Below are 26,024 nucleotides of genomic sequence, written 5' to 3'. Positions count from 1 at the left end.
TATTATTATTATTATTATTATTGTTATTATTATTATTATTTCTTTACCTTCCTAATATTCAAATTCCCCAAAAAGAAACTGTCCTTTTTGTTTGTTAAGGAATAACTGACCTACAAACAAACAAACAAACAAACATTTAGAAGGTAATAAATTGGATTTGGTCTGATGCGTCTTGAAGTTTAAAAAGAGGTGTAGGAAGGATCTGGTGGCAGTTGGGACTGGCAGAATACAGATGTAGGCCATGCTACAATACTCTCTCATGCTTTCAAATTTACAATGACACTTAATACTCTTACCTAAACCTACCTTTAGTTTACTCCCTTCAATCACTTGTCTTAAAAAGAAAAAAAAAAACCGACATTCATCATAAGTGAAACACAGTTTGTCTCTGGTCTTTTACAAAGTAGGATCCTAAAAAAATAAGTTTTATATTAATCAGGCTTTGTATTTATTTAACCTTAGTTTAGGTGTTATGTGAATCATATTACACTAATGATGATGTGATTTTCTAGTACATTAACATATGTACATATACGTGGGTTAATTTGATTGAATATCGAGTTAGAAATTTTAAATTGATTTAATTTTAAAGTATTTTTATTAAGTCTCGAAATATTAATTAAGTCCATCAATCTAATGTTAATTTGAGCATTAAATATTTGATTTTACTGTACAACATATTAGTATTTGTTATCAAATATTAAATACATTTATATTTATTGTATAAATAATTTGGATTCAACGTATTACAAAATAGAAATAAAAAGAGAATGTGATTAAAATTGAAGAATGCAATTCTTTTAACATAATAAATCTGAACAGCATATGTGATGGGTATAAAACTCACATGTTTATAATCATTGAGAGGTTGGGTAAAGTTAACATATTAATATATGATTTGAGGAAGAGGAAGTGGAGAAAGCTAGAGTTGGCGATATATACGTGCATGAAAAGGCAAAAAAGCACCTTGGACTCATCGGCATCTAAGGTAGCAAATATCTCCCAGCATCCAGACAAACAGAGAAGTTAAAAGGAAGAGAAAGAATAAGTGCAGAGTTTAAAGGGGCGATGTAAACGAAACTGTCGAACTTCAATTTTTTCTCCCTTCCCTTGTATGCACATTGGGGGCATGAACATGATATAAACGTTTATTTTGCAATACTGATCATAAACATAGTATGGAGGTAGAGGGGGCCGGGGGGGGGGGTTGAAAAGACTGAGGTCTCTTTTCTGTCAACTTTTGTCATTTTGTTATTTATAATCATCATACTTGTATACATAAACGCCTTTGCCCCCTTTCTCTCTTCTCTCTTCTCTCTTCTCTCTTCTCTCATATTTGCTGCTCCTTCCTTTTTGTCGGAAAGGGCCTTCTTCTTCTTCGAAAAAGAGAACGAGAGAGATGGATGGTGAAGGGCATGGTTCAAAAGCTAAGTTCCCTTTTCACTCCACTAGAGGTATCTACATCAATGGAAACCCGTTTAATTAACTCTTGTTGCAAATTTTGGATTTTTATTTTTATTTTTATTATTTGTCCCTTTTATCATGTTCCGAGCCGAGAACCTGTTTTCGATTAAGGTTTTATCTTTTTACTTTATTTAGAGCCGAAAATTCATTTTCGATCGAGGTTTTATATCATTTTACTTCGTTTCGAGCCGAGAACCTGTTTTCGATCGAGGTTTTATCTTTTTACTTTATTCCGAGTCGAGAACTCGTTTTCGATCAAGGTTTTATATCATTTTACTTTGTTCCGAGCCGAGAACCCATTTTCAATCGAAGTTTTATCTTTTTACTTTGTTCTGATGGGATCATAAAAGTGTGTGCTCCGATAGGATCGTAACTTTAAATGATTAAATAGACGGATTTATGTAGAACGTAAAAAATTAGACATGATTAGACTCGACTTGATGACTTATCGCATATAACTTATGGATACTCAAGTCGGGCCATACACAGACTTTTAAAACTGCCATGGTTTCACCCAAAATATTTTGTCTCTATAAACTCATCGGAACCTTAACGGAATCGGGAGATAAAACCTTAGGAGAGGCGAGAAATGAACTTTCTTAGGCGGAGATTACTTTTTTTTTTTCAATACAAGTCATAAACCGAATTGTCTTTTGTTCTTTTCTTTTGTATTTTGTTTCAACCTCATGTGGAGTACCAAAAAAACAGTGGAAACTAATCAATCATATCTCATTTTGTTTTTGTTGGTCCCAACTCTGGACTAGCTCTTTTAATTTGCAGAATTAGTCCCTAATGTTTCACTTTTTTTTATCATCAATTATCAGTAGAACCGGTTTATTACATCATTTTGTTTCGAATTTTGTGGCTTAAATTTTTTATTGTGAAATCAGGAGAAAACAATGATCTCTATAGTAAACTATGGCATGCATGCGCGGGTCCTTCTGTTTATGTTCCTCGCTCTGGAGATAAAGTTTTGTACTTCCCTCAAGGTCACATGGAACAGGTTCTATCTTCTTTAGTCTTTCTGTTCATATATATATGAAAGGATAGAACTTTGGTTGTTTCTTTTGCATATAAAGATTAAGCCATTGGTGCAGGTTGAGGCATACATGAGTGAAGATGGCACTATGGAAATGCCCATCTACAATTTACCTTGGAAGATCCTCTGCAGGGTTTTGCATGTTGAGCTTAAGGTATCAAGTAAACATGCATGTATATTTAGATGGGGTTGTAGTGTAAATAGTTTATTACTTCTTTGCATGTAACTTAATCTCATTATAAGTTGTGGCATATGATGCTTCATTGGTGCATTTGCAGGTTGAACCTGACACAGATGAGATCTTTGCAGAAATTATTTTGCTTCCAGAGGCAGAGGTTAGATATTAGTATTTTAGATGCATTAAGATTATATAGCAGTCTGGTTTATTTAATGCTTTTCTGTTCTGGATTAACAGCAAGATGAGCAAAGCATGGAGCATAGATATTATCGAGCGTCGCCTCGGGAAAATTATTCTCGTTACTTTAGTAAGAAGCTAACTCCATCGGATATAAAGACACACGGTGGATTCTCTATCCCAAAGCGGCATGCCAATGATGGGTGTCTTCCGCTCTTGGTTGGTATTTTGGTGCATTCAAGTTCGAAACATTTAGTTTCAAAGTCTTTAAGTGATCAAAGTAAAGGCAATATCGTGTTATTAAGTTTATGCATATTGTGGCAGGACATGTCTCAGGAAATCCCCCAGCAGGAACTGCTCGCAACTGACTTGCATGGTCATCCATGGTACTTTCGACATGTTTTTCGTGGTACTTTCCTTACCTTTTCCATTCAAACTCTCGGATTTAAGCACTGCAATGATCAGCTCATGCCAAAATGAAATTTAAGCTAGTTTTCTTATGGACTCCGTTCATGTAGGCTATCCAAAAAGAAATTTGCTTACCACCGGTTGGAGTACCTTTGTCACCTCGAAGAAGCTTGCTGCTGGGGATTCATTAATCTTTCTAAGGTTCTCTCTCTGCCACTAATATGCAAATTTGTTGTAACAATGCTCACATTCACGATTTGACATGATCTTTTGGAAGTTAATGTGGAGTTTCATTGTTTCAAAATGTTGTTTTTATTGTATATTATGAGCAAAAATGTTTTTGTTCTTCTAGAGGGGAAAATGGAGAGTTCGGTGTTGGAGTTCGCCGATCAATGACAAAGCTACTGAACAGTCCATCTCCATCGATCATATCCGCTCACAGTGTGCGACATGGAATACTTGCCAGTGCTTTCCATGCCTTTGCAACCAGAAGCATCTTTAACGTCTACTACCGTCCTTGGTAAGTTTGATGTAACATAGAACTGGTAACACTGGAACTGAAAGAGGAAGGCATTAACTCTCTTGCATCTTGCAGGACAAGGTCTTCTGAATTTATCACTCCACTTGATCAGTATATAAAGGCGGTTCAATTCGACTACTGCTTCGGGACAAGATGTAGAATGCGAGTTGAAGGTGGAGAATCTGGGGAACAGAGGTGCTTACTGCTTTACCTTATCATTTGTGGATAGTTTGAACCATGTTTTCATTCCATACCTCCCTTTAACCTAATGCACTCATCCTTAAAACCAGATCCCTTGGCACTATCATTGGCACTGAAGATCTCGATCCTATTAGATGGCAGAATTCCAAATGGAGATGTGTGAAGGTAACATGTGCTTTTTTGCATGCATGATCGCATGACCTTTGGATAGGAGATGCCTGCTTTCTAATTTAATATTCTTATTCTCAATCCATTCATGAACTTCTATTATTCCTTAGGTGAAATGGGATCCCGCAGCGAGTTCGGTTTTGCTTCCCGAAAGAGTTTGTCCTTGGAGCATCGATCTCACGGAATTCACCAAGAAAAAGAAAACTTCCACTCTGCATCATCAGAAGAGGGCTCGCCCCAACAACGCATCATCCCCTGAGTTTTCTTGCTTGCTTATGGATGGTCGGTATTGAAATCTATAGTATGGTCATATTAGTTTTGCAGTGTATAATATCACTAGGAGACTTTGCAGCTACTAACAATAATTTCTGCTTTACCAGGCATGTTGCATGGTACAGCTAAAAATCAATCTCAAAGTAGTTCAGGGGTCTTGCAAGGTCAAGAAGACAGTGACACATGCGTGAATCAATCCAGTGTACTGCGACAATCATTACCGCATCTTCTTCCGCAAGATCCTGGTTGTGCCTCAATGCAACAGCAGATGCATAAGCAACTACAAATTCAGATTCCGACCTGTGACACATTTTATCAATGTTCCAGCAGCACAGCACACTTTTCTGGTAGGAAAGTACCCGGTTTGTGTAATGGGCTCTCAGCATTCTCCTCTAACAGAGTTCATGATGATGCTCGTGCTACCAAAAACGGAACTTCTTTGTCCAGACCAAATGGCAGTCACAGATGCATGGTTTTTGGAGTAAATTTATTTAATGGCTCACCCGAGCTCCCTTCACCACAAGTTCTCACTTCTAGTGAGGTTCAATGTCTTTGTTCGACTCCTCTCACTTCTCAGTCGAGTGTTTCCATTGCTTCCAAGGGTATATCTAGCAAGCAATGCAACAACTGTTGCTCCATCGGCGATCAAACTTGCACCAAAGTACTGCTTCTATCTTCTCTTGAATGTTTACTTAATGGACAAAGCGTTTCGGTAGTTGGATGTCATATGAAATTGATTCTGAGAACAATATTCCTTTTGCTCTTGTAGGTGCTCAAGTATGGAACTAATCTTGGAAGATCGGTTGATCTCTATCGATTCAATGGATACAAAGGCCTCATCCTTGAGCTTGATCATATGTTTGATTTCAATGGAAAGTTGATCGATGGAAGCAGCGGCTGGCACATAACCTATACCGATGAAGATGGGGATATGATGCTGATTGGAGATCCTTATCCATGGCAGTTAAGTGCAAAAAACCAAAAGCAAACCACTACCTAAAATACCCAATTAGTTTTTAGTATGAGCTTTGCTTTAATGATGATGATATTCTCTGAAATTACAGGAAATTTCAGCATGAAGTCCGAAGGATGGTTATCCACCCAAAGGAAGAAATCAACAGGCTGAATCCGAGCTCACCGAGTTCAGCATCTTACTGAAATGTCTTGTGCAGACGTTTCTTTAAGAAGTAAGTATGGTAAGGTGTTTTAGAGTTTTAGCTTGCGGTGCAAGAAACAAGTTGTTTGTTCTTCAAGTTATGTAGTTTTTAATGGGATTCAGTCCCTATGGATACTGCCTGCATCTTTGATTCCTGCATTGACATTCATATCATATAGATGCAGCTCTGTGTTGTTTTGAGAGATGGTTTATGTTTAGAGATGCTCAAATATGAATGACAGTTTTTATGGAATAAAAATGAACAAGCTCTTTAACTTTTAATTTAAATTTTAATAACTTTTACTTTTTAATTTTGTGGTGTGAATACATAATATAATTTTGAGATTGAATCGGAAATCGATCAATATATCGGAGTAAAAGAAGAATTGGCTGATTTTTCAAACTGATATGAAGTGGATTAAAAAATTTGATTAAACTAACAGTTGAACCAAATTTTATTTATTTTTGATAATTTTTTTTAAAAATTTAAAGTTTAAAAATAATTTATTTAATTGAAATCGACTAATCAGGGAAGTGATGGCTTGACTGGTTGAAACACTAATTGGTTCCCTAAACATTGGTTTTCACACACAAAGGAGAGCACCCCACAAAAACAGATAACATCTATTAGGAGTTTGAATTTCGGCAGGCGTGCAAAACTTCAAGGACTTATGAGTAGTTAAAAAAAAGAGTTAATTGCATAAATATTTTCTAATTAAGTTCCTAAATTATTAACGTTATATCAATCAGGTCCTTTTGTTATTAAAACCATTCATTTAACTTTTAAATGATATGTAGCTAAATTTAAAATAAAAAAATTAAATAAAACTAGAATATTATGGTATCATTTTTAAAAGTAAAAATAAAAATAAAAATAAAGTAAAGCTAAAAAAAGGTGAAGAATAAAGTTTTTGTAAAAGTTTTAAAAACCTTAAAACTAATATTTTTAAAACATTTGTTTTTACAATATTAGTTTTTTTCATAAAATTTTCATTTCAAATTATACTACATATGGATTTTTAATAGTTAAATTAACGATTTTAGTAATGAAAGGACTTAAATAATTTAACCTTAATAGTTTGAGGATGTAATTAGAATAATTTAAAGTTTAATGACCAATTTAAAATGAAAGTCATAATTTAAGGGTGTTTGGTGCAATTAACACTAAAAGAATGCGGGTAAAAGATTAGATAAGTGGTGATAAACTTATAATAAATAAAAAAGTTTATTTGAGAATAATATAAATGTAAAAAAAAAGAAAAAAGGAGTAGGTCAAAATTATTTCAAGTGAAATTCAAAAGTGGAAGCGAACGGTGTCTTTTGAGGATAATATTTTCCCAGCAGACAAACGACCATCAGTTAGTTTTTCCAGCCAAATCCCGGGAGTATCACCAACTTTGCTCCTTTCTCTGAAACAGACATGAAATCCATATGTTTTTCCTTTGCAATCGCTGCAGAAGCCATCCCAAATTCCAATCATCTTCATCGTCCACTAACTCCTCCTTATCCCCCGTCAATTCTAACCCCTAATTTTCCTCTCAAAAGAACCCAAATTTCTCCCCTCCCTCTAAGATCTCAATCTTCTTCAGAGCCACCAGCGAATCAACAACGACAGGACCTGAGAATCCCGGACCCCTGGTTACTCCCTTCAAAGGCCTTGGAGGTAACACCCATTATTGAAAAATTCACTTTTTAATTTCAAAATTACCTGATTTCGGTTCGTAGCATTTGCGATTTTGATCGGCCTTGTAGGAATCCGAATGGCTCAGAGTTACCCTGCATAAGTGGTTAGATGATGAATACTGCCCAGAGGAAACAAATGTGGAGATCAGCAATGTGGCTGCCCGCTCCTATTATCACTCTTTGTTACACAAACAAACCGACGTGGGTGAGATTCTTTTGAAGATGGCTAGGGAACTAGAATCCATTTCTTATCAGGAAAGCTTTCACGGGCCATTCTCTTCAGCAAATGCTGCTGTTAGCTTAATCATCCAACGAATAGAGCAGCTGTAGGTTGAGTTTTTTTTTTTTTACTGTGTACTTGTATTTACTGATCATGAAACTCGTTGGAGCTTGGGTTTTTTTGGTTGTCAATTCTGCTTCATTTATGTAATACTACCCTCTCTGTACTCTGTTATTAGCATAGAATTAGAATACTTTGATTCTTTTTATTGTTCAGTTTAAACTAATTTATGTCATGTTTTGAAACCAGTAAAAAGGTCAACCATCTAAAATCTCAAGGTACTGAAATTCATTTGTGTTTAGTCTAATTGTTGTTCCCCAGACTGTCAAAAACTAGAAGAAACTTGAAATATACCTCGTACTTCAATTTCCAAAATATATCCTTTGAGCAGCATTTATAAGACTTTAGCTCTTAGGAAGTTCCAATCTCTTAAATGATGTAAAACCTCCATCTACCACCAAATTATGCCCACTAACATACTTTGCATCATCTGATGCAAGATAGACTGCGGCATCGGCTACATCACCTGGTTCCAATGTTGCTTTGCCGAGCACACCAAAACTATGTATCATTTTGACGAGCTGCTCGGCATCAATTTGTGGATAAATCTGGCTCATCTCATCTAGTGTAAATGGAGTCGGAACTGCAAAAGGTGATATGCAGTTGACACGGATTCCGTACTGGCATAGCTCAGCTGCCATGGACTTAACAATTCCTATGACAGCAGACTTGGACACACTGTAAGTATGTTGAGCTAGTCCACCCATCATTCCAGTTACGCTAGCTGTGCACAGAATGGAGCCAGTTCTACTAGGGATCATCACACGCGAAGCGTGTTTGATGCCGGCCAAGACTCCTCGCACATTGATGCCCATAACTCTGTCGAAAATGGCAAGGTCAAGGTCCACAATGCTCGGAGGCGTGTAGCAAGGTACCCCAGCATTATTGTACATAACATCCAGTCGTTTGTGTTTGGAGACGGTAAAGTCAACAGCATCGGATACATCTGATTCTTCCGTTACGTCACAGGGTATAAAAGTAGCATTGGGTCCAAGCTCATTCGCCGTTGCTTGCCCTAGTTGGTGTTGTATATCAGCAATGACGACTTTGGCACCATTACTGATGAATTTCGCTGCAGCTGCCTTCCCGATACCGCTTGCTGCCCCAGTGATCAATGCTATTTTGCCTTTCAGCCTGCTTTGATGGAAGTATACATAGAAACAAAGATTTTAATGGCATTGATCTTTCAACGTTTTCTTTTTTATCTTCTGGTTTGATACAAATTCTCATTTCTCCGGCATCTGTTTTTGGTAAAAGATTTAATGTTATGTAAAATTTAGTAGAGAATATTAATGGGGTAACTAAGATTTTTAGCATATTTCCATGACTCATTCTAGTCTAGTGTAAATGTCGAATATGCTGAGGTAGTGGTTGGATTAGTGGAATCCAGTTGGGATTGGTTGAAACTTACCAGTGGTCGCCATCAATGGCAAAGGCGAAAAAGAAAGCAAAAAGGAAAGGTTAAATTTTGCTAGGGATCCTAGTTTTTATACTTATTTATTTTTTAAATTTAAATTCATTTGATTAAATTTAATTATCAATTTACTCTAATTGAGTATTCCATGTCTCTATATTTTTCTAAATTTAAAATTTCAATCTTGAAGCAAATAGTCATCATTAATTCAATAGTTAAATTTTTAATGAGTAATACGTAGAATAAGTTGATATGACATTATACATAAATAATATATTTGAGATTCCATCTATGATATTCAAACAACAGCTTTGCTAAATACCATTTGAATAGTCGAATTAGAATAAAGTAAAGATTAACCAATTTCTTTTTATTAAAAAAGCTTCAGATCTTTTCCATGGGGTATCTTCCAAAGCTATCACATGCATTGTTGAATTAGAAACAAATTGTTCTAAAAAGTAAAATGGAATTTCCAGTAAAAGCCAAGGGATCAGTAGAACAAAAGAGAAAAAGAACATTTTTTTAATATTTCATGGAAGATCTTTTCAGAGTACAGTGACACCGACCAGACTTTTTGTTTATTATCGGATCAATAACATCAATGATGGTTTAAAAAAGCTTTTTATTAATAATTATAAAGGAATTAAAAAAGTAAAGTCGAATCTAGATGCAAAGGCCATGGGGTCTAGGGATTTTAGCCTTTTTCATTACCTCTGTAGGCTTTTAATGGCGTTAACCTCCTTTTTATCTAACAACTTAAAACAAATCACCAAAATTAAAAGTGAAATAAAGGTCAAATATTATACACTTTAATTTAAAGCACTGTGAAAATAATAAAAAGAAGGATGAAGAACATTGCTATACCTTCCAGTTTGTGTCGATAATTCCCTGTTATAAAAGCACTGAGGAAGTGAGGCTCTACATATGAAGCCATTAATGATGTTTCTGTAGTAGCAAACTAAATACAGTAAGCTGCACTTCCAGAAAATAATGAAAGAAGAAAAGAATCCCAGAAAATATTGTGAAATGATTTGAGTTCTTTTTGTATGAATCTGTAACTGAAAAATAAGTTGGAATAGCAAAAAAGGAACAAAGACCCAAAAATGTGAAGAAAGTCACAAACCTGAATCCAATCCTCAACATGCTCTCTATGAGGGAAATATTGTGTTCTTTAAGGATGGAGAGAGAGAAGGGGGGGGTGAAGGTGGGCGGTGGTGAGCTATATTTTTGAGAAGCCAAGTGAGGACCATTTGACGAGAGAGAGAGAGAGAGAGAGAGAGAGAGAGAGAGAGAGAGAGAGAGAGGCATACATATTTTTGAGTTTCCCAAATATGCCCCATTGATTGAACCAATCCATTTAATTGAACCATATGATACAAGGGTATGACAAGTTAGGATACTGTCAAACGAGAAGGGCATTATTGTCATCGAAATTAGTTTCATAAGATGACAGAGAATAGAAAAGAGGGGCGGCAAAGGAATCAACGAAGTCAATAATATTAATAACGTAGAAATTATATTTGTTATAAAACATTATAAATTTTTTTACAATTAAAATTTATTTTTATAATATTTATATAGACGTAACAATAAGCAATATTTAATTAAACTTTTGAAGTAAATTTATAAGAGTAGATGGTGGTAAATTAAGTAGATTAATTTATATTATTAAAATATTCATATTTTATATTATAAAATATTTATTATTAGATATTTATAAATTATATATATTATAAGGTTTCATGCTTTCAGCGAACATGGAAGCTTAATTTTTTTACACATAACATATTATCCCTTAACACCTCAAATTTTTGATATTTCATTTGGTACTATCCTAGGATGGAATGCAATGAAATACCAAAAATATTAGAAAATGATTCAGATCAAAGAATTTCATGAAAGGAAAATTGATGTTGGAGATGGAAATCAATAGAAAGAATTGTGAATATGCAAATTCAGAAAAAATATTAAATTGTAATTTTAAAAAGTTGGCACAAGAATAAGTTGGGATATGTATTGGTGTGATGAAAATCACTTTTGAGACCAAATTGAAAAGATTTAAAAGTACATGGGCTAAATTATAAATTTTCTCATTATTATCGAGAGAAGGATTTAACTACCCAAGGATTCTTACTAATCACTAAAGGTGAATTATGGAATTTGAGTGATTAAGTGCCTACTTGTGAAAAAAATGTGATTTGAGGCAAAAAGGGTAAAATGATAATTTTGCTATATAAAGGCATTTTGGTTTTTACTCGAGAATTTTATAATAAAAATATTATTTGATGAGATGTTTGATAATTGGTTTTAACATAGTCCATTAGACGTGATGGTTAATGTGTTGATCTGTGCAATTAGACAATGAGTTATCTATCAAAACTCTGAACTGTGAAACTATGAATCTGTCTCCATATGAATATTAAATAATATTTTGAATTAAGTGGATCTCTAAACTCTGAGTATACCTATACCTAAATTATAAGAAAGTTATTGGTCTCAGTTAATAAGTTATCTATGGTTATTATTGTGCCCTAATAAACTTAGTGAAATAGTTAAGATATGATTGACATGCCAATAGGGATTAGATGTGGAGTTCTCTTGTGATATAGAGTTTTGTTTCTTTCGAGTCTTACACATATTATGTGCAATATTTGTTGTCTTCAATTATGCACTCGTGTGCATTCTTTGTTACCTTCGAGCTTAACATGTATGTGCTCTCTAGTGTGTCTTAAGGATTTGTACTTATATGCTATTTGGTTTGTTTGGAGCATCAACACTGTAACACCCTTCACTCGACCGCATCAACACTGTAACACCCCTCGCCCGACCCGATTGTCAAGTTTAAACTACAGGGTGCTACAATTTTTGTCGGAGCAACTACTGACAAATTCACAGTAAAATCATCATTTCATATCATCATTCATGCAATGAAAAACAATAAAACATTGAATATCATGAACATTCTTTCTTAGGTGTTATATGAGCATATGAATGCTTTAATGTCAACCCAAGATCGAGTAAGGACTTTTTTGCAACAATTTTAAATTTTCAAATCAAGTATGTCATAAATAAATCATTCAAACATTCAATTATGTCATAAACAACTAGATATTATGATACACAATTAAATTCGAGCGTTAATCGAGCTTACGAAAGCTCTTCTCTTGGCCCAAGTATGAAATAAGACCAAATTGCAAAGTTTTCAAAATTTCATATCAAGTATCGATACCCTTACCTGGTCTTCATGTGAATTTGAACTTCGGTGTTTAGAAAAATAAAATTAAAACCAAATGTATCGATACTAGTTATAAAGCATCAGTATTTTATTTAAGGTATCGATACCCTACCCTTTATATCGATACCATTTTAAGGTTGGTTCAATGTTTAATAAATTTAAGAAAAATTGCTAAAGTATCGATAGGTATTGATACCTTAGAGCAAAATTTTCAAAATCTACATTTTGGTACCTATTTCATGCCAACCAAAACAATTGCACTTTTGGTGCATTTTTACCAAACTTTTTGTAACACTCTATACCTGATTCATTCGCCTGACTCGAGCTATAACGCATTACAACAATAATTCATGAACATTTATCACAAGTTTCAATCAAATTCAACCAAATAAATCATATTCAACCATTTCCATGATTTTCAATCAATTCTGGACCTAATTTGCGCTTACAAAATATTTAAAACAAACCGAGATCAATTCTAGATTAAATTGAAACTTCTACAAATTTTGAGTAAAATGTACAAACAAGGGTCACACGGCTGTGTGAAAAAGGCCAGGCCATGTGGCTCAGGGACATGGCTATGTGGTCAAACTGTATACAATTCAAAAATAGGGTCACACGACTGTATACTCGACCGTGTGGAATTAGAAATAGGGTCACATGGCCATGCCACTGATTGTGTGCCAACCTGTGTATGACTCGAAATAGTGTCACACAGTCGTGTCGCAAGCCATGTGTGATTTGAAATAGGTTCACACGGCCGTGTCTCCAAGCCATGTAACAACCTGAGACCATGTAGTACATACCTACACCAAAATTGAATAGGCCACATGGCTATGTGAAGTGACCGTGTGTGGCACACGGTTGTGTGACAACCCATGTCCCAGGCCATGTGCACCTAAAATAACTTCAAAAATAAGCCAAACCATTACCTATTTCTTAGGTGCCAAGCCAAACTAATATCAACCATTTTCATACCATCAAAACACATTCAAACAAGCTCAAAACATGCCAAAATCATTCAACCTATATTCCTAATCAATATACCCTCATTGGTACCAAAAATAAAATATCAAACTAAGTTCATATTAAACAATCACAAGTTCAACTACTTGATAATCTTATCAAGCATACTATTCCATCCATCAAGCTAATAACCTATCATAGCAATTTCAACCACTTCATTCTATGAACAAGTCTATACAACCTTGATATCTCAAACATTCATATTCAACAATCACAAGTTCAACTACTTGATAATCTCATCAAACATGCTATTCTATCCATCAAGCTAATAACCTATCATAGCAATTTTAACCACTTCATTTTATGAACAAGTCTATACAACCTTGATATCTCAAACATTCAAATTCAATAATCACAAGTTCAACTACTCGATAATCTCATCAAACATACTATTCCATCCATCAAGCTAATAACCTATCATAGCAATTTCAACGACTTAATTTTATGAAAAACTTTATACAACCTTGATATCTCAAAACCTTTATAGACATATAACTCCTACTACATGAAAAGTTCTATATCACAATTGGATTTTCATAACAAACCATGAAAAAACATATTATCAACTAAAATCATACATTCCTTGCACATGTATAGAACATGCCATTTTGTAGTAAGTACTTAAAACATATACAAGATTCTTCTCTTACATGCCACCTATCCTAAAATAAAATTTTCAAAATCTACTGAAAAATAGTTGGATACTGTGATCTTCAAGTTGATCCAGTCTCTTGATTCTACAAAATGCTATCTACAAGGAAATAATAAAATGACACAAGTAAGCTTTAATAGAGCTTAGTAAGTTCACAGGTCGAAATGATAAAACTTACCATATAAACATAGCATAACATTTAGCAACATTGTTAATAAACGTTAGCCCTGTCAACCACAATCATTCAACAAATGAGCTTTATATACACAAGTTGCACAAACTATTCAACTATACAAAGTCATTCAATTACCAAGTCATGATCTAATGTCAGAAATCATGTAAACATTCATGTAATTCATTAACAAGATATTTAACCATTTAAAATCTGCCCGATGAACAATATAAACATATACAGATTTACGGTTATCCACCCAAGATAATCCAGGATGCTCAATCGAGCCAATCTGTAACACCCCTAACCCATATCCGTCGTTGGAACAGGGTTACAGAGTATTACCAGAACTTACAGATCAATTATGGACATTTAATATCATTTACCATTCATAACAGAAACTAATCATAATCAATCATATTGTCCTTTATATAAGCCTTCGAGACCCAAAATACACGTTAGAAATAAATCGGGACTAAACCGGTAACTCAAATAATTTTTCTAAAAATATAAAAAATTTTCAAAGGAGTAGGGGACACACGCCCGTGTCTCAGACCATGTGGGCATTCAAAATAAAGGCACACAACAGTGTCCTAGCCCGTGTCCAAATTAGGGTGCTTATTGACTTGGGTCACACGGCCAAGCCACACGCCCGTGTGCTAGGTCGTGTGAACATATTGACCTGAAAATTAATGTGTAGGGGTCACACGACCAAGCCACACGTCCGTGTGCTAGGCCATATGAAAATACATGGGCATTCTATTTTTTAATTTTAAAGATGCAGGGGACACATGGCCAGACCACACGCTCATGTGATAGGCCGTGAGTCACACATGGTTGAGGCAGACGCTCCTATCTTTACCCGTGTGGACAAAAATAGACTCTTTTCAAGCCACATTCCTCACCCATTTTTTATTTCAACCTAAACACTTCATTTAGCAAACTCATATACCATAGCAAAACCTTCAATACAACCAAATCAAGCTTTAAACATATCATATTATCACAAATATAGTAACATTAAAATTTACCACATTGATCAAATCACATATTTGATTACTTATATCAAACATACTATACCAACTCATTCATTAACATACCTATAAACTATTCATCACTTAACCATACGTAAACATATATCAAGCATGATAAGACTACATATACATATAAGTTAATTAGAAATATAAACAAAATAAAGTTCATAATATTTACACAAATCAACTTTACTCAAAACCATCCCAACCTTATACATGCCATATAAACCATAGTGTACATTTCAAAAGCTACTAGAATAAGCTGGATAGTGTGACTTGATGTGCTGATCCAATCTTTCGACCTCTTGAAAATCTACAAAGACATTAAACAACTCGAGTAAGCTTAATGAAGCTTAGTAAGTTCGATAGGTTAAACATAAATCTTACCGAACCTACTATAACACATTAATTACATAAATTCATTCAATTTAAATTCCCTACCAATCACGACTTTAATTGATGAATACATTTTTTCAGATTAATACCAATAATAACGATAAGTCTTTCAATTTCAATTTCATAAGTCACGTACTAAATCTTACCAAATCGAATAACGACTTATGGATAAGAGTACATTGTTTTCAAAAGTCTGAAGGCTGAACAGAAGTTCATGAAAGCTAAACAGAAACATATAATGGTTTAACAGAAGCTCGTAAGAGTTGAACAGAAACCCATAAGAGATAAAGAGAAGCTCAATAGAGCTGAATGGAAACCCATAAAGGTTAAAAAGAAGCTCAATAGAGCTAAGCGAAAACTCATATGAGTTAAATACAAGCTTGTGAGAGCTAAATGGAAAGTAAATGTAACAGCCCGATTTAGACCCTAGTCGAAATAGTGGTTTCGGGACCATAAATACGAGTCAAAAAAATATTTTAATAATATTTTTTGTGCGTATAATATGTGAATTGATATGTGTGAAATTTTTATAATTTAATTTTACCGTTTGTGAGCTTAATTTGCGAAAATGACTAAATCACAGAAAATGCAAAAGTGGCATTCTATTTGATTAAGTGCCAAATTGATGTGTCTTTTTACAATGTGGGTCCTTATGTTGTTATTAAACCACATGGTTAATGGATGGACAAAAATGGGCTTATATTAGTGGAAATTTAAATGAGTTTATAAAGGTTATAATGGTAATTAGTAAATTACATGTAAATTAAGTAAAAAAAAAGCCAAAATTTCATTTAGTTCATCCATTCTCCACCGAAAATAGAAAGAATAGATAGAGTTAAAGCTTTTGAAGTTTCGACACACACAAGGCTTAATTAGGGTATGAGTTTTTTGGGTTTTTGATGATTTCTACGTTTTTGTGATCGTTGTTAAGTGTTCTAGCTAGCCCATGCTTAAATTCATGAAATTTTTGATGATTTGATGAGCTGCCATTGATGAATTCATGAATTTTGTGATGTTAAATGGTGAAATATGAAATCTTGGTAAGAAATAAACATGTTTTGTATTGTGATTTTTGAAGAATTTGCTTATTATGGACTAATTTGTGAAAATGAGAAATTGAGGGGTTGAAATTTGAAATAAATGAAATATATGGACTGCTAGGGACTTGATAGATATTCAGCCAAGCTTGTGTTTTGTGTATTTGTGAAATAGGGACTAAACTGAATGAATGTGAAATTATAAGGGCTAAAGTGAAAAAATGCGTAAATATGTGTTTGTGGATTAAATTGAATGTGTTGGTGATTAAGTGATTTAATTTTGAATACATATAGATCAAGAAAAGATGAATTCTGACCTAGATCGAGGCAAAAATAAAGTGCTCGATCGATCGACTATTATCGTCGTTTTTACGTCCGAGGTAAGTTTATATATAACACATATGGTTTAAATAATGTTTATATGTGTTGAAATTAATAGAACTGTGATTGTGAAGTTTGAGTATGTGAATTGTGGATTAAATATATGAGGCACTAAGTGTGCGGATAATGAAATAGCTATGGCTACTAAAATGGCAGTGAGTGTACGAGATTATAACAGCGTTGGCTGAGTAAATGGCACTATGTGTGTGACGCCGGTATAAATTTGGTTTAATGTAATGGCATTAAGTGTGTGATATTATTATAGCTTCGGCTAATTAATTGGCACTAAGTATGCGAGTTCATTGAACGTTTAAGGATGATCGAAGGAATTAGTGCATGAAGCATTGAAGTGATAAATGTGATAGATAAGAACGTGATAGTACAGGTATGTACAGAACCTATGTGGTTGATGATATTACGTATGATGGAAGATTTGGTAAATGAATAATGAAATGAGTTGGATTGAATAGAGTTATGAATGCTTATTATAAGTGTAACGCCCCAAAAATCTCAAACTTTCTTTTTATGATGGTTTTGATAAAATGTGTGCTTAATATTCCTAGTCAAGTGTTATTTATGTGATAATAGGCCTTGGTTAAGTTTAGAGTTAGAACTTTGGGGTAAAGGAAATTATAGTATAATAATTAAAAGAACCTTGATGACAAGTAGTTAGGGTTTTAAATAAATAAAGGAGCAACTGGACACAAGGAGCCTTGTGCTGGAGTGGCAAGTAAAGTCACATATGGGGCTTAGAGGTGGCGTCACATGCATAGCAAGGAGGTTTGGGGTTCGAATCCCTCATTGCTCAAAAGAAGGATATATTTTTGCTCAATAAATGGCCAGTAGTGGCGTTGGATGTGAACTATGAAGAGAGTGATAAGAGGAGAAATTTAAGGAAGGGATTAAGGAGTTATCAGGGAGAAAATTTAGGAGATGATGGGTGCAGAGAAGTGGAGCCGAATAGAGAATTTGGGGGATAGGTAAATTCAGCTATAGTAGATATAGGTGCCAAAATTGCTTCTATTCCTTTAGCTGAATTCCTCATTTTTTTTGTGTTGCCGAAACACTTTTCTTTCTAAGTGCTCAGAAGCTGAATTCCTTATTCCTTGCTTACTGATTTTCCATTCTTTTTCTTCTCAAATTCTCTTTTGATTCACCTTTGGTTTTAGCCGATTCCTTCTTCTCTTCTTCTTATTTGTACCGAATAACCCCTTTTACCAAGTGGGTGGAGGCTGCTTCATATGCTAATGTAACTAAATCGGCAGTTAGCAGATTTTTAGAGAAGGAAATTATATGTCGATATGGGTTGCCTGAGAGGATTATATCTGATAATGCATTAAATTTGAGCAGTAGTACAATAGTAGAGGTCTGCAGTCAGTTTAAGATCAGACATCATAATTCATCACCATATCGCCCAAAAATGAATGGGGCGGTGGAAGCAGCCAATAAAAATATCAAGAAGATTGTGGGAAAAATGACCAAAACTTACAGAGATTGGCATGAGAAGTTGTCGTTTTCCCTCTATGCTTATCGAACATCTGTCAGAACTTCTACTGGGGCAACGCCTTTCTCATTGGTTTATTGAATTGAAGCAGTTCTAACCATTGAGGTGGAGATACCTTCTTTGCTAGTTTTGTCAGAATTGAAGTTAGATGAAGCAGAATGGATATAGTCCCGATATGATCAATTGAACTTGATTGAAGAAAAGAGACTAAGGGCTATCCAGCATGGTCCGATGTATCAAAAAAGAATGATGTGGACTTATGACGAAAAGGTTCACCCAAGAGAATTTCATGAAGGAGATTTGGTTTTGAAAAAGATTCTTCCTATACAAAAGGATTTCAGAGGAAAATGGATGCCAAATTGGGAGGGGCCTTATGTGGTGAAGAAAGCTTTCTCCGGAGGAGCATTAATCCTAGCTGAAATGGATGAAAAAAACTAGTCTAATCCAGTGAACTCGGATTCAGTCAAAAAATATTATACCTAATGAGGGGAAGAAGCCAAAGTGAAAACCCACAAAGGGTGCTTTGAGACCTTCTTAAAAAAAAAAGGAAAAAGGGGCCAAAGTGAAAACTCGCAAAGGGCACTTTGAGACTCAATAAAAATAAAAGGAAAAATGGAGAGGCCAAGGTGAAAACCTGCAAAGGGCGCCTTGAGACCAAAGGGGATTTGAGTTGAAAACCCGAAAAGGGCGGCTCAAATGTTGATCCAAAGTGGGAAGGCGGTGATCTTGATATACTTGAATTAACAAGGAATGGGGTATGTTGCATCTTGGGGCATTGACAGAGTATTTCTGATCTCCTAAACACATGACAAGTTTGAATTGGTCTTCAAGAAGTTTGTACAGAGAAGCTCAGTTTGTGATATCAAGGGTACCTGGTCTTCATTTTATTTCCAACAAATTGGATATCTTTGAATTATTCTTGGATATCTTTGAATTATTCTTTCTTTTTCAAGATATATAGTCCCAAATTAATGGCTATTTTTGTTCTTTTGATGATTTATTCACTTTGAGCTCAAGTTCAATTCCATTCTTATCTATTATAATTTGACTGTAAGCATGTTGCATTGACATAATGATGAATGAACTAGTAATGTTTTCACAATAGAAGTTTCGTATATTACTCTAGGAGTTTCTACATAATACAAGAATTTGATACAGGACTATTGTTTAGAATGCACCAAAGTTCAAGGACATACTTGAATAAATCGCTTCTTTGGATTTTTGTCCAAATGATGATTGAGCAAAAGGACAAGATTTGGCGTTGATGATACAATTTTGAAAAATGATAAATATAAAAAGGAATTATTCTCAAGAAAGGGGAAATGATATTTTGTATCCATGCAAATATCTAAAATGCATCTAACTATAACACCTGAGGAGTAAGGTAGCAGATCGAACAGGGAAAAATTCAACTATGAGTTACAATGTTTTTGTCTCAAAAAGAATAGTGGAAGGGCATTGGAATTACAGCGGGGCAAGCTTGCTGAGCAGAATATGGTTGTTTCTTTGGGATACTCTGTCAAAATGCTGATTAAGCGAGATGATTGTGTAATATGGTAGGGACAACATACTGATGAACAACGAGTAATGATACCTTAATTTTTAAAATGAAATTATTCTCATTTCTGCAGATATCATGCATACCACATTTAGTTAGGAGCATTGGATTCATTTCAATCATAGCATTTTAATTATTTGGCATAAACATGCGCATATAAAATGGAATCTACAGGACATGTTCCCTAGAGGACAGTGCAATGACATTGGTGAAGTTAGATCTTATCTCCTTGAAGTTGCAGTGGAGTAGATCAAAGATGGCGAATCTTTTCTCCATGTATTAGCAATGGAGCAGATTTTAGCCACCAGCCTTATCTCTCTGAGGTAGCAAGAGAGCAGGTTGGCGATTGTAGTCTTATCTTCCTGAGGTAGCAAAGAAGTAGACTGAATATTGAAGATCTTATCTCCCTAAACAGTAGCAGAGCAGATCAAATATGGTGAATCTTATCTCTATGTATCGGAAATGGAGCAGATTTATGCCCCAAGCTTTATCTTTCTGAAGTAGCAAGAGAGCAGGTTAAAGATTGAGTCTTATCTTCCTGAGGTAGCAAGGAAGTAGACTGAAGATTGAAGATCTTATCTCCCTAAACAGTAGCGGAGCAGATCGAAGATGGCGAATCTTATCTCCATGTATCGGTAACGGAGCAGATTTAAGCCCCAAGCCTTATCTCTCTGAGGTAGTAAGAGAGCAGGTTGAAGATTGAGTCTTATCTTCCTGAGGTAGCAAGGAAGCAGACTAAGAATTGAAGACCTTATCTCCCTAAACAGTAGCAGAGCAGATCGAAGATGGCAAATCTTATCTCCATGTATCGGTAATGGAGCAGATTTAATCCCCAAGCCTTATCTCTCTGAGGTAGCAAGAGGCAGGTTGAAGATTGAGTCTTATCTTCCTGAGGTAGCAAGGAAGCAGACTGAAAATTGAAGATCTTATCTCCCTAAATAGTAGCGGAGCAGATCGAAGATGGTGAATCTTATCTCCATGTATCGACAATGGAGCAGATTTAAAGTACCACTGGCCTTATCTCTCTGAGGTAGCAAGAGAGCAGGTTGAAGATTGAGTCTTATCTTTCCGAGGTAGCAAGAAAGCAGACTGAAGATTGAAGATCTTATCTCCCAAAGAAGTAGTGGAGCAGATCGAAAGAGGCGAATCTTATCTCCATGTATTGGCAATGGAGCAGATTTTAGCCACTAGCCTTATCTTTTTGAGGAAGCAAGAGAGCCGATTGGCAATTGTAGTCTTATCTTCCTGATGTAGCAAGGAAGCAGACTGATTGTAGATCTTATCCCTTTAAGAAAACAGATAGAAATCGACAATTTTTAGTGGAGTATATCCCTAAAGATGGTGAGACTAACTAAGATTACTTAAAGAAGAAGAGTGACAAAGAGGACAGGATTCAGCAAAACCGGGCAAAATTGGCCCTTTTAAAGTCTTTACTCTATTCTCATTACATGAAAATAAGCAAAGAGGGGCACTGTAATAGGCCCAATTCGCCCGGACCATTATAAACCAAAATAAATATTAAAAAAAACCAAAATAATAAAAATAATAAAAAAACAAAAACAATAAACAGCCCAAAATAAATCAATGTCCATTTTCAAGTTATTTAACCCAAAATATATATATATATACAGTTTAGCCCAATAATTATACCCAAAGTCCTTAACCCAATAAACCTAGCTTGAATATCCTAATAATCCTGACCCAATTCGAACCATTAAAACCCTAGACCCAACATCAAATGGCCCAAATTCGGAACCAAAAAAAACCCAAAATTCAACAGCCCGAGAGCACCAGAAGCTTCTGGAATACGCTGGAATGGCACCAGAGGGTTGGCTTCCAACGTGAGATCCCCACGTGCGGCCTCCACGTCACCAGAGTCATCTTCTCCGTACAACCACTCCTACAAAAGAACACACGAGAAGCAACAAAATAGAAAAAATATATAGCAAAAGAAAAAGAAAAAGATCTATTATTTTTAAATCTGTATTTTTTCCAGGCTATAAAAAGCCATTACCTGTACCATGTATTTTTACGCATATTGAAATACACCAAAAGGCCACCAAAATTCAAAGGTGATTTTCGATTTAAATTTCTAGATATTCTATTTTTTTTTGGTTTTCGTTCTTTTGGGTTTATCGTTTTTATATTTGAAAGGAAATAAAAAGAAAAGAAAGTGGTTCGTACTTGGAAAATATGCCATAGATTTCCTTTTTCCTTTGTTAAAATTGAAGCCAAGAGGAGATTTCAAGGCTGAAAAGTCATTCCCCAGGCCTGAAAGTGTAGCTTGTTGTTTGGGGGGATGAGAATCAGCCAACTGAGGGGAAAATATGGGGGATTAGGGTTTTGATTGAATTGCTATAGGGAATGGCAGAAGGCCTTTCAATTTCTTTTAATTTTAAAACAAAATAAAACGGCGCCGTTTAAGGGGAGTAGATCCGCGTGCCAACTCGCTCCAGAACCCAGATCCGCGCCTTTGCGCTTCAAATGGGAAAATTATGTGGCTATTCCCTCCCCTTCGCACCTATTTTCAATTGCCTTTTATTTTTACTTTATTTGTTTTTTTAAATTTTCCCTAAAATTTGTGTGTTGTTGCGATTTAGACCACGCCTTAGCGCAACATTTTGAGATCTGGAATATTTCCAGATTTGGTCCTTGTGCGTTTGCACACATGGCGCGTTGGTCCTCTTTTTGATTATTAATTTTGTTTTAATTTGATTTTAATTAAGCTCTTTAGATTCATTTCACAAGTCATTTTTTTATTCTTGTTTACTTATTTATATATTTTGAATTACCTTGGTAATTATTTTTTTATATATTGTAAATTTATTTTTTATCATATCATTTTCACATTTTGTATACTATTTTATGTAAATGTTTTTTACACATTGTTATATATATATAATTCGTAATAAAGGTAATTTTAGCGTATGTATATTATTAATATTATGTTATTTCATACATACAACTGCTTTTGAATCTATTCACATATTTTAATATATATTTTGTTATTTAAAAGAAAATCCCACATGTTTTATACATTATTTAAATTATTATTATACATATACATATACATTGGTACATATCTTTGGTCTATATGCATTACTAGATCCATATATTCTATACACATATATATATTTTTCCTTTGTATACATAATTATTTTTTAAAATCTATTACATATATAACTTATAATAAAATTAATCTAATCTTATAATTCATATTTTTAAATTCCATGATTATTTTTGCATATAAATGGCTTATAAATCAATTTATATACGTATATATGTTTTGTAAATCTATTATGTGTATAATTTATTTCCTAAATTATTATTATGTATTCTTACTATCATTTCATATTTTATATATTATTTAAATTCTCTTTCATTGTATGTATATTGTCAATTTTTTCTTATAAATTATTATATATATATTCTTTATTTTTTCTTATAAATTATTTCAAGTTCTAACATATGTTATTTGCTCATCCATTATTTTTAGAAATTGGTTTTGATTAGTTTTATGTTGCTTGGTATTTCATGTATTAATTGTTTTTATTTCATGTACATTTGTTACACCACATTTATTCTTTTTTATGTATTATTAAATTAATTGTTGTTCACCCATGCTTGTGAATTTGGTTATATTTTGGATTAATTATATCTAATTGTTTGTTTTGAAGGTTGGTCAAATGAAGTTATGTTATCTTCATTCACTAATTATTGTATTTTACGCATGCATATTATCCCATGTTTTTATTTTTTCCTTTTGGTTTACAAATATCGTTGTATAATTTCCAACTCTTTAAAATAAATTATTCCCTTTTATTTCAAGTAAAATTAATATGTTTTGAGTTTACAAATCTTTTTAAAAATCCTAAAAATAAGGCAATGTTCAGTATTTAGAAATTCGAGAAATCGTGCCCCTCTGCGCTGGGTTTCGATTTTTCGTTGGACTAAATATTTAGACATCCTTTTGTAATTTTTGACCTAAGAGCTTTTGGAAATCAAAACTCAATCGTGTTCTCAAAAGTATAAAGGATCATGTCCTATCTTGCTAGATGTGATGCTTTATGCCTTTGAAATGAGAAAGTTTTGACGACCAGCTTAAACCACTCAAATGTTTTAAAAGAAACCATATTTCAAATTTTTTGAAAAGACCCTAGACATAAGTACAACACTTAATTAATCTGGTATCAGTTTTTGGGCGTAGTGAGGGTGCTAACCCTTCCTCATACATAACCGGCTCCCGAACCCATTTTTAAATTTACGTTGACCAAAATTGTTTTAAAATGTTTCATTAGGTGATCTAATCACACCTAAACAAAAAGATTGGTGGCAACTCCAGAATTTTTTTAAAATTCGATCGCCGTTTTTCCAAATAAAAAAATGGTTTCGACACCATAACTGTTTTTAAATACTACGTTTCCGCAACTCAATTTTTAAATGACAAGTTTTCATAGATCATCTATTTTAAATCAAGCTTCTGCAACTGAAAAGAGATTTTACAAAGTGATTATTATTATACAAGAAGGAATAGTTTTTTTTAATACACCTCACTTTGAAAGCAACAAATACAAGCTAGGATTTTACTTTAGGTTTTTGTTTTAAAGAAGAGTTTTCAATGAAAACAAGGTTTTTGATAAAACACTTCAATGTGACACGCTGGATCTGGCCATAACGACCGGGCCGGGTTTGGGGTGTTACATTTAGTGGTACTAGAGCCAAGTTACAAAACTCAGGCTGTGAAGTGGGCTTTATTATTTGGGTTTGTTTTAAAGAAAGAATTGGATCACAATGTTTGGGAAAAAGTTCTTGTTGTGCAGCACACCGAGTCTCCAACGTCAAACCAAGTAAGTTCTGTTATTATTAAGCTTGTTTAATTTGATAAATTGTAGATAGTTAGTGGGCTACTTTAAAATGATTATACTGATGCTTTTAGTTAGATGGAACTGAAGCCCGTAGGACCTTGAAACTGTAGAGGATTTACAAAAATAACTTTTTTTAATACTTTCATAAAACATCGGCCTAATTATTGAAACTAACTAAAACTTCATAAAATTTCTAATCCAGATAATACGTGAATTGATAATGAGTGTTAGAAGAGGTGCAAAAGGCTGTGGCAGAGGCCGTTGAATCGTCGGCATTGGACCATGTGCCCAATGTTAGAGTAGAAGAGGCTCCGGACTCACCCGTGACTAAGACTGGACCGTATAATCGGGCCACATAGGATGATGCATTGTCGTAGGAAATGCGGAGGATTTTGGAAAGGGTCGCAAGGCCCAATAATGGCACGGGAAATCGAGGGTCAATTCCGGAGCAACTTTGATCAAATGGGGTTGAGATCTTTAAGGGCATGGTTGGTGTGGCTCTTAACGTGGCTGAATACTGGTTGGAGGCCATTGAAGGGATAATGGAGGACTTGGAATGTTCACCTGAACAAAAGTTGAAAGGGGCAGTGTCACTACTTAGGGAAGAAGTGGCTGACAGTGAAAGAGGGCACCCAACCTGAGCAGGTCACTTGGGAGTTCTTCAAAACTGCGTTTCAAGGGAAGTATGTGAATACAAGTTATGTGGATGCTAGAAGAAAGGAGTTCCGAAACTTGACCCAGGGAAACAAATCTGTGGCGGAATATGAGGCAGAATTTCTACGCCTTAGTAGGTATGCAAGAGTTATAGTGGCAACGGACTATGAGCGTTGCGTTAGGTTTGAGGATGGTTTTAGGGATAGCCTCAGAGTAATGATAGCTCCACAAAGGGAGCGAGTTTTCTCAGAGTTGGTAGAAAAAGCAAAAATAGCAGAGAAGGTGAAGCACGCTGAGCGCCTGAATCGGGAAAAAGAAAGGGGTAAGAATAAAAGGAAGGCTGAGACTCCTGGTGTAATATCCTGATTTTGGGCCTAGTCGGAATAGTAGTTTCGTGACCACAAAATCCAAGATAGAAATAATTATTTTATGATTATTTTGAGGTCTATGATATGATTGCATGATTGTGTGAAAATTTTGTGAAGAAAT

General features: G+C 34.5%; 3 protein-coding genes across 3 annotated transcripts; 2 read left to right on the top strand and 1 right to left on the bottom strand.

Annotated features, from left to right (window-relative positions):
• The first annotated feature begins 1,240 nt into the window (after window positions 1-1,240).
• On the top strand, window positions 1,241-5,866 carry LOC107949001 (auxin response factor 24). Its single transcript, XM_016883699.2, has 14 exons — window positions 1,241-1,454; window positions 2,355-2,467; window positions 2,562-2,657; window positions 2,782-2,838; window positions 2,919-3,077; window positions 3,183-3,267; window positions 3,377-3,467; window positions 3,619-3,786; window positions 3,862-3,981; window positions 4,077-4,152; window positions 4,266-4,437; window positions 4,536-5,089; window positions 5,198-5,391; window positions 5,493-5,866. The coding sequence occupies exons 1-14, from the start codon at window positions 1,400-1,402 to the stop codon at window positions 5,584-5,586; spliced, it is 2,034 nt and encodes a 677-aa protein (XP_016739188.1). The 5' UTR covers window positions 1,241-1,399; the 3' UTR covers window positions 5,587-5,866.
• Window positions 5,867-6,777: 911 nt separating this feature from the next.
• On the top strand, window positions 6,778-7,755 carry LOC107949017 (uncharacterized). The gene is made up of 2 exons (XM_016883719.2): window positions 6,778-7,247; window positions 7,337-7,755. The coding sequence occupies exons 1-2, from the start codon at window positions 7,005-7,007 to the stop codon at window positions 7,595-7,597; spliced, it is 504 nt and encodes a 167-aa protein (XP_016739208.1). The 5' UTR covers window positions 6,778-7,004; the 3' UTR covers window positions 7,598-7,755.
• Window positions 7,756-7,826: 71 nt separating this feature from the next.
• On the bottom strand, window positions 7,827-10,489 carry LOC107949012 (short-chain dehydrogenase reductase 3c). Its single transcript, XM_016883709.2, has 3 exons — window positions 10,145-10,489; window positions 9,886-9,966; window positions 7,827-8,741 (listed from the first exon to the last, which is right to left on the bottom strand). Exons 1-3 carry the CDS (start codon window positions 10,462-10,464, stop codon window positions 7,952-7,954), a joined length of 1,191 nt encoding a protein of 396 aa, XP_016739198.2. The 5' UTR covers window positions 10,465-10,489; the 3' UTR covers window positions 7,827-7,951.
• Between the last annotated feature and the right edge of the window lie 15,535 nt (window positions 10,490-26,024).

This window comes from Gossypium hirsutum, chromosome A08 (genome assembly GCF_007990345.1).
Source record: "Gossypium hirsutum isolate 1008001.06 chromosome A08, Gossypium_hirsutum_v2.1, whole genome shotgun sequence".
Classification (NCBI taxonomy): Eukaryota; Viridiplantae; Streptophyta; class Magnoliopsida; order Malvales; family Malvaceae; genus Gossypium; species Gossypium hirsutum.
The sequence above is the reverse complement of the archived record's forward strand: the minus strand, read 5'-3'. Positions and strand labels throughout refer to the sequence as shown.

What these genes read in the sequence shown, in the direction of transcription:
- LOC107949001 (XM_016883699.2), top strand. Translation starts at nt 1,400, where the DNA reads ATGGATGGTGAAGGGCATGGTTCAAAAGCTAAGTTCCCTTTTCACTCC. An exon ending in CTCAAGGTCACATGGAACAG is followed by an intron (nt 2,468 to 2,561) that starts GTTCTATCTTCT and finishes CCATTGGTGCAG; the next exon opens with GTTGAGGCATACATGAGTGA. An exon ending in TTCTTGCTTGCTTATGGATG is followed by an intron (nt 4,438 to 4,535) that starts GTCGGTATTGAA and finishes CTGCTTTACCAG; the next exon opens with GCATGTTGCATGGTACAGCT.
- LOC107949017 (XM_016883719.2), top strand. Translation starts at nt 7,005, where the DNA reads ATGAAATCCATATGTTTTTCCTTTGCAATCGCTGCAGAAGCCATCCCA. An exon ending in TCCCTTCAAAGGCCTTGGAG is followed by an intron (nt 7,248 to 7,336) that starts GTAACACCCATT and finishes TCGGCCTTGTAG; the next exon opens with GAATCCGAATGGCTCAGAGT.
- LOC107949012 (XM_016883709.2), bottom strand. Translation starts at nt 10,464, where the DNA reads ATGAAACTAATTTCGATGACAATAATGCCCTTCTCGTTTGACAGTATC. An exon ending in ATGTTGAGGATTGGATTCAG is followed by an intron (nt 9,967 to 10,144) that starts GTTTGTGACTTT and finishes TTGCTACTACAG; the next exon opens with AAACATCATTAATGGCTTCA. An exon ending in TTATCGACACAAACTGGAAG is followed by an intron (nt 8,742 to 9,885) that starts GTATAGCAATGT and finishes CCATCAAAGCAG; the next exon opens with GCTGAAAGGCAAAATAGCAT.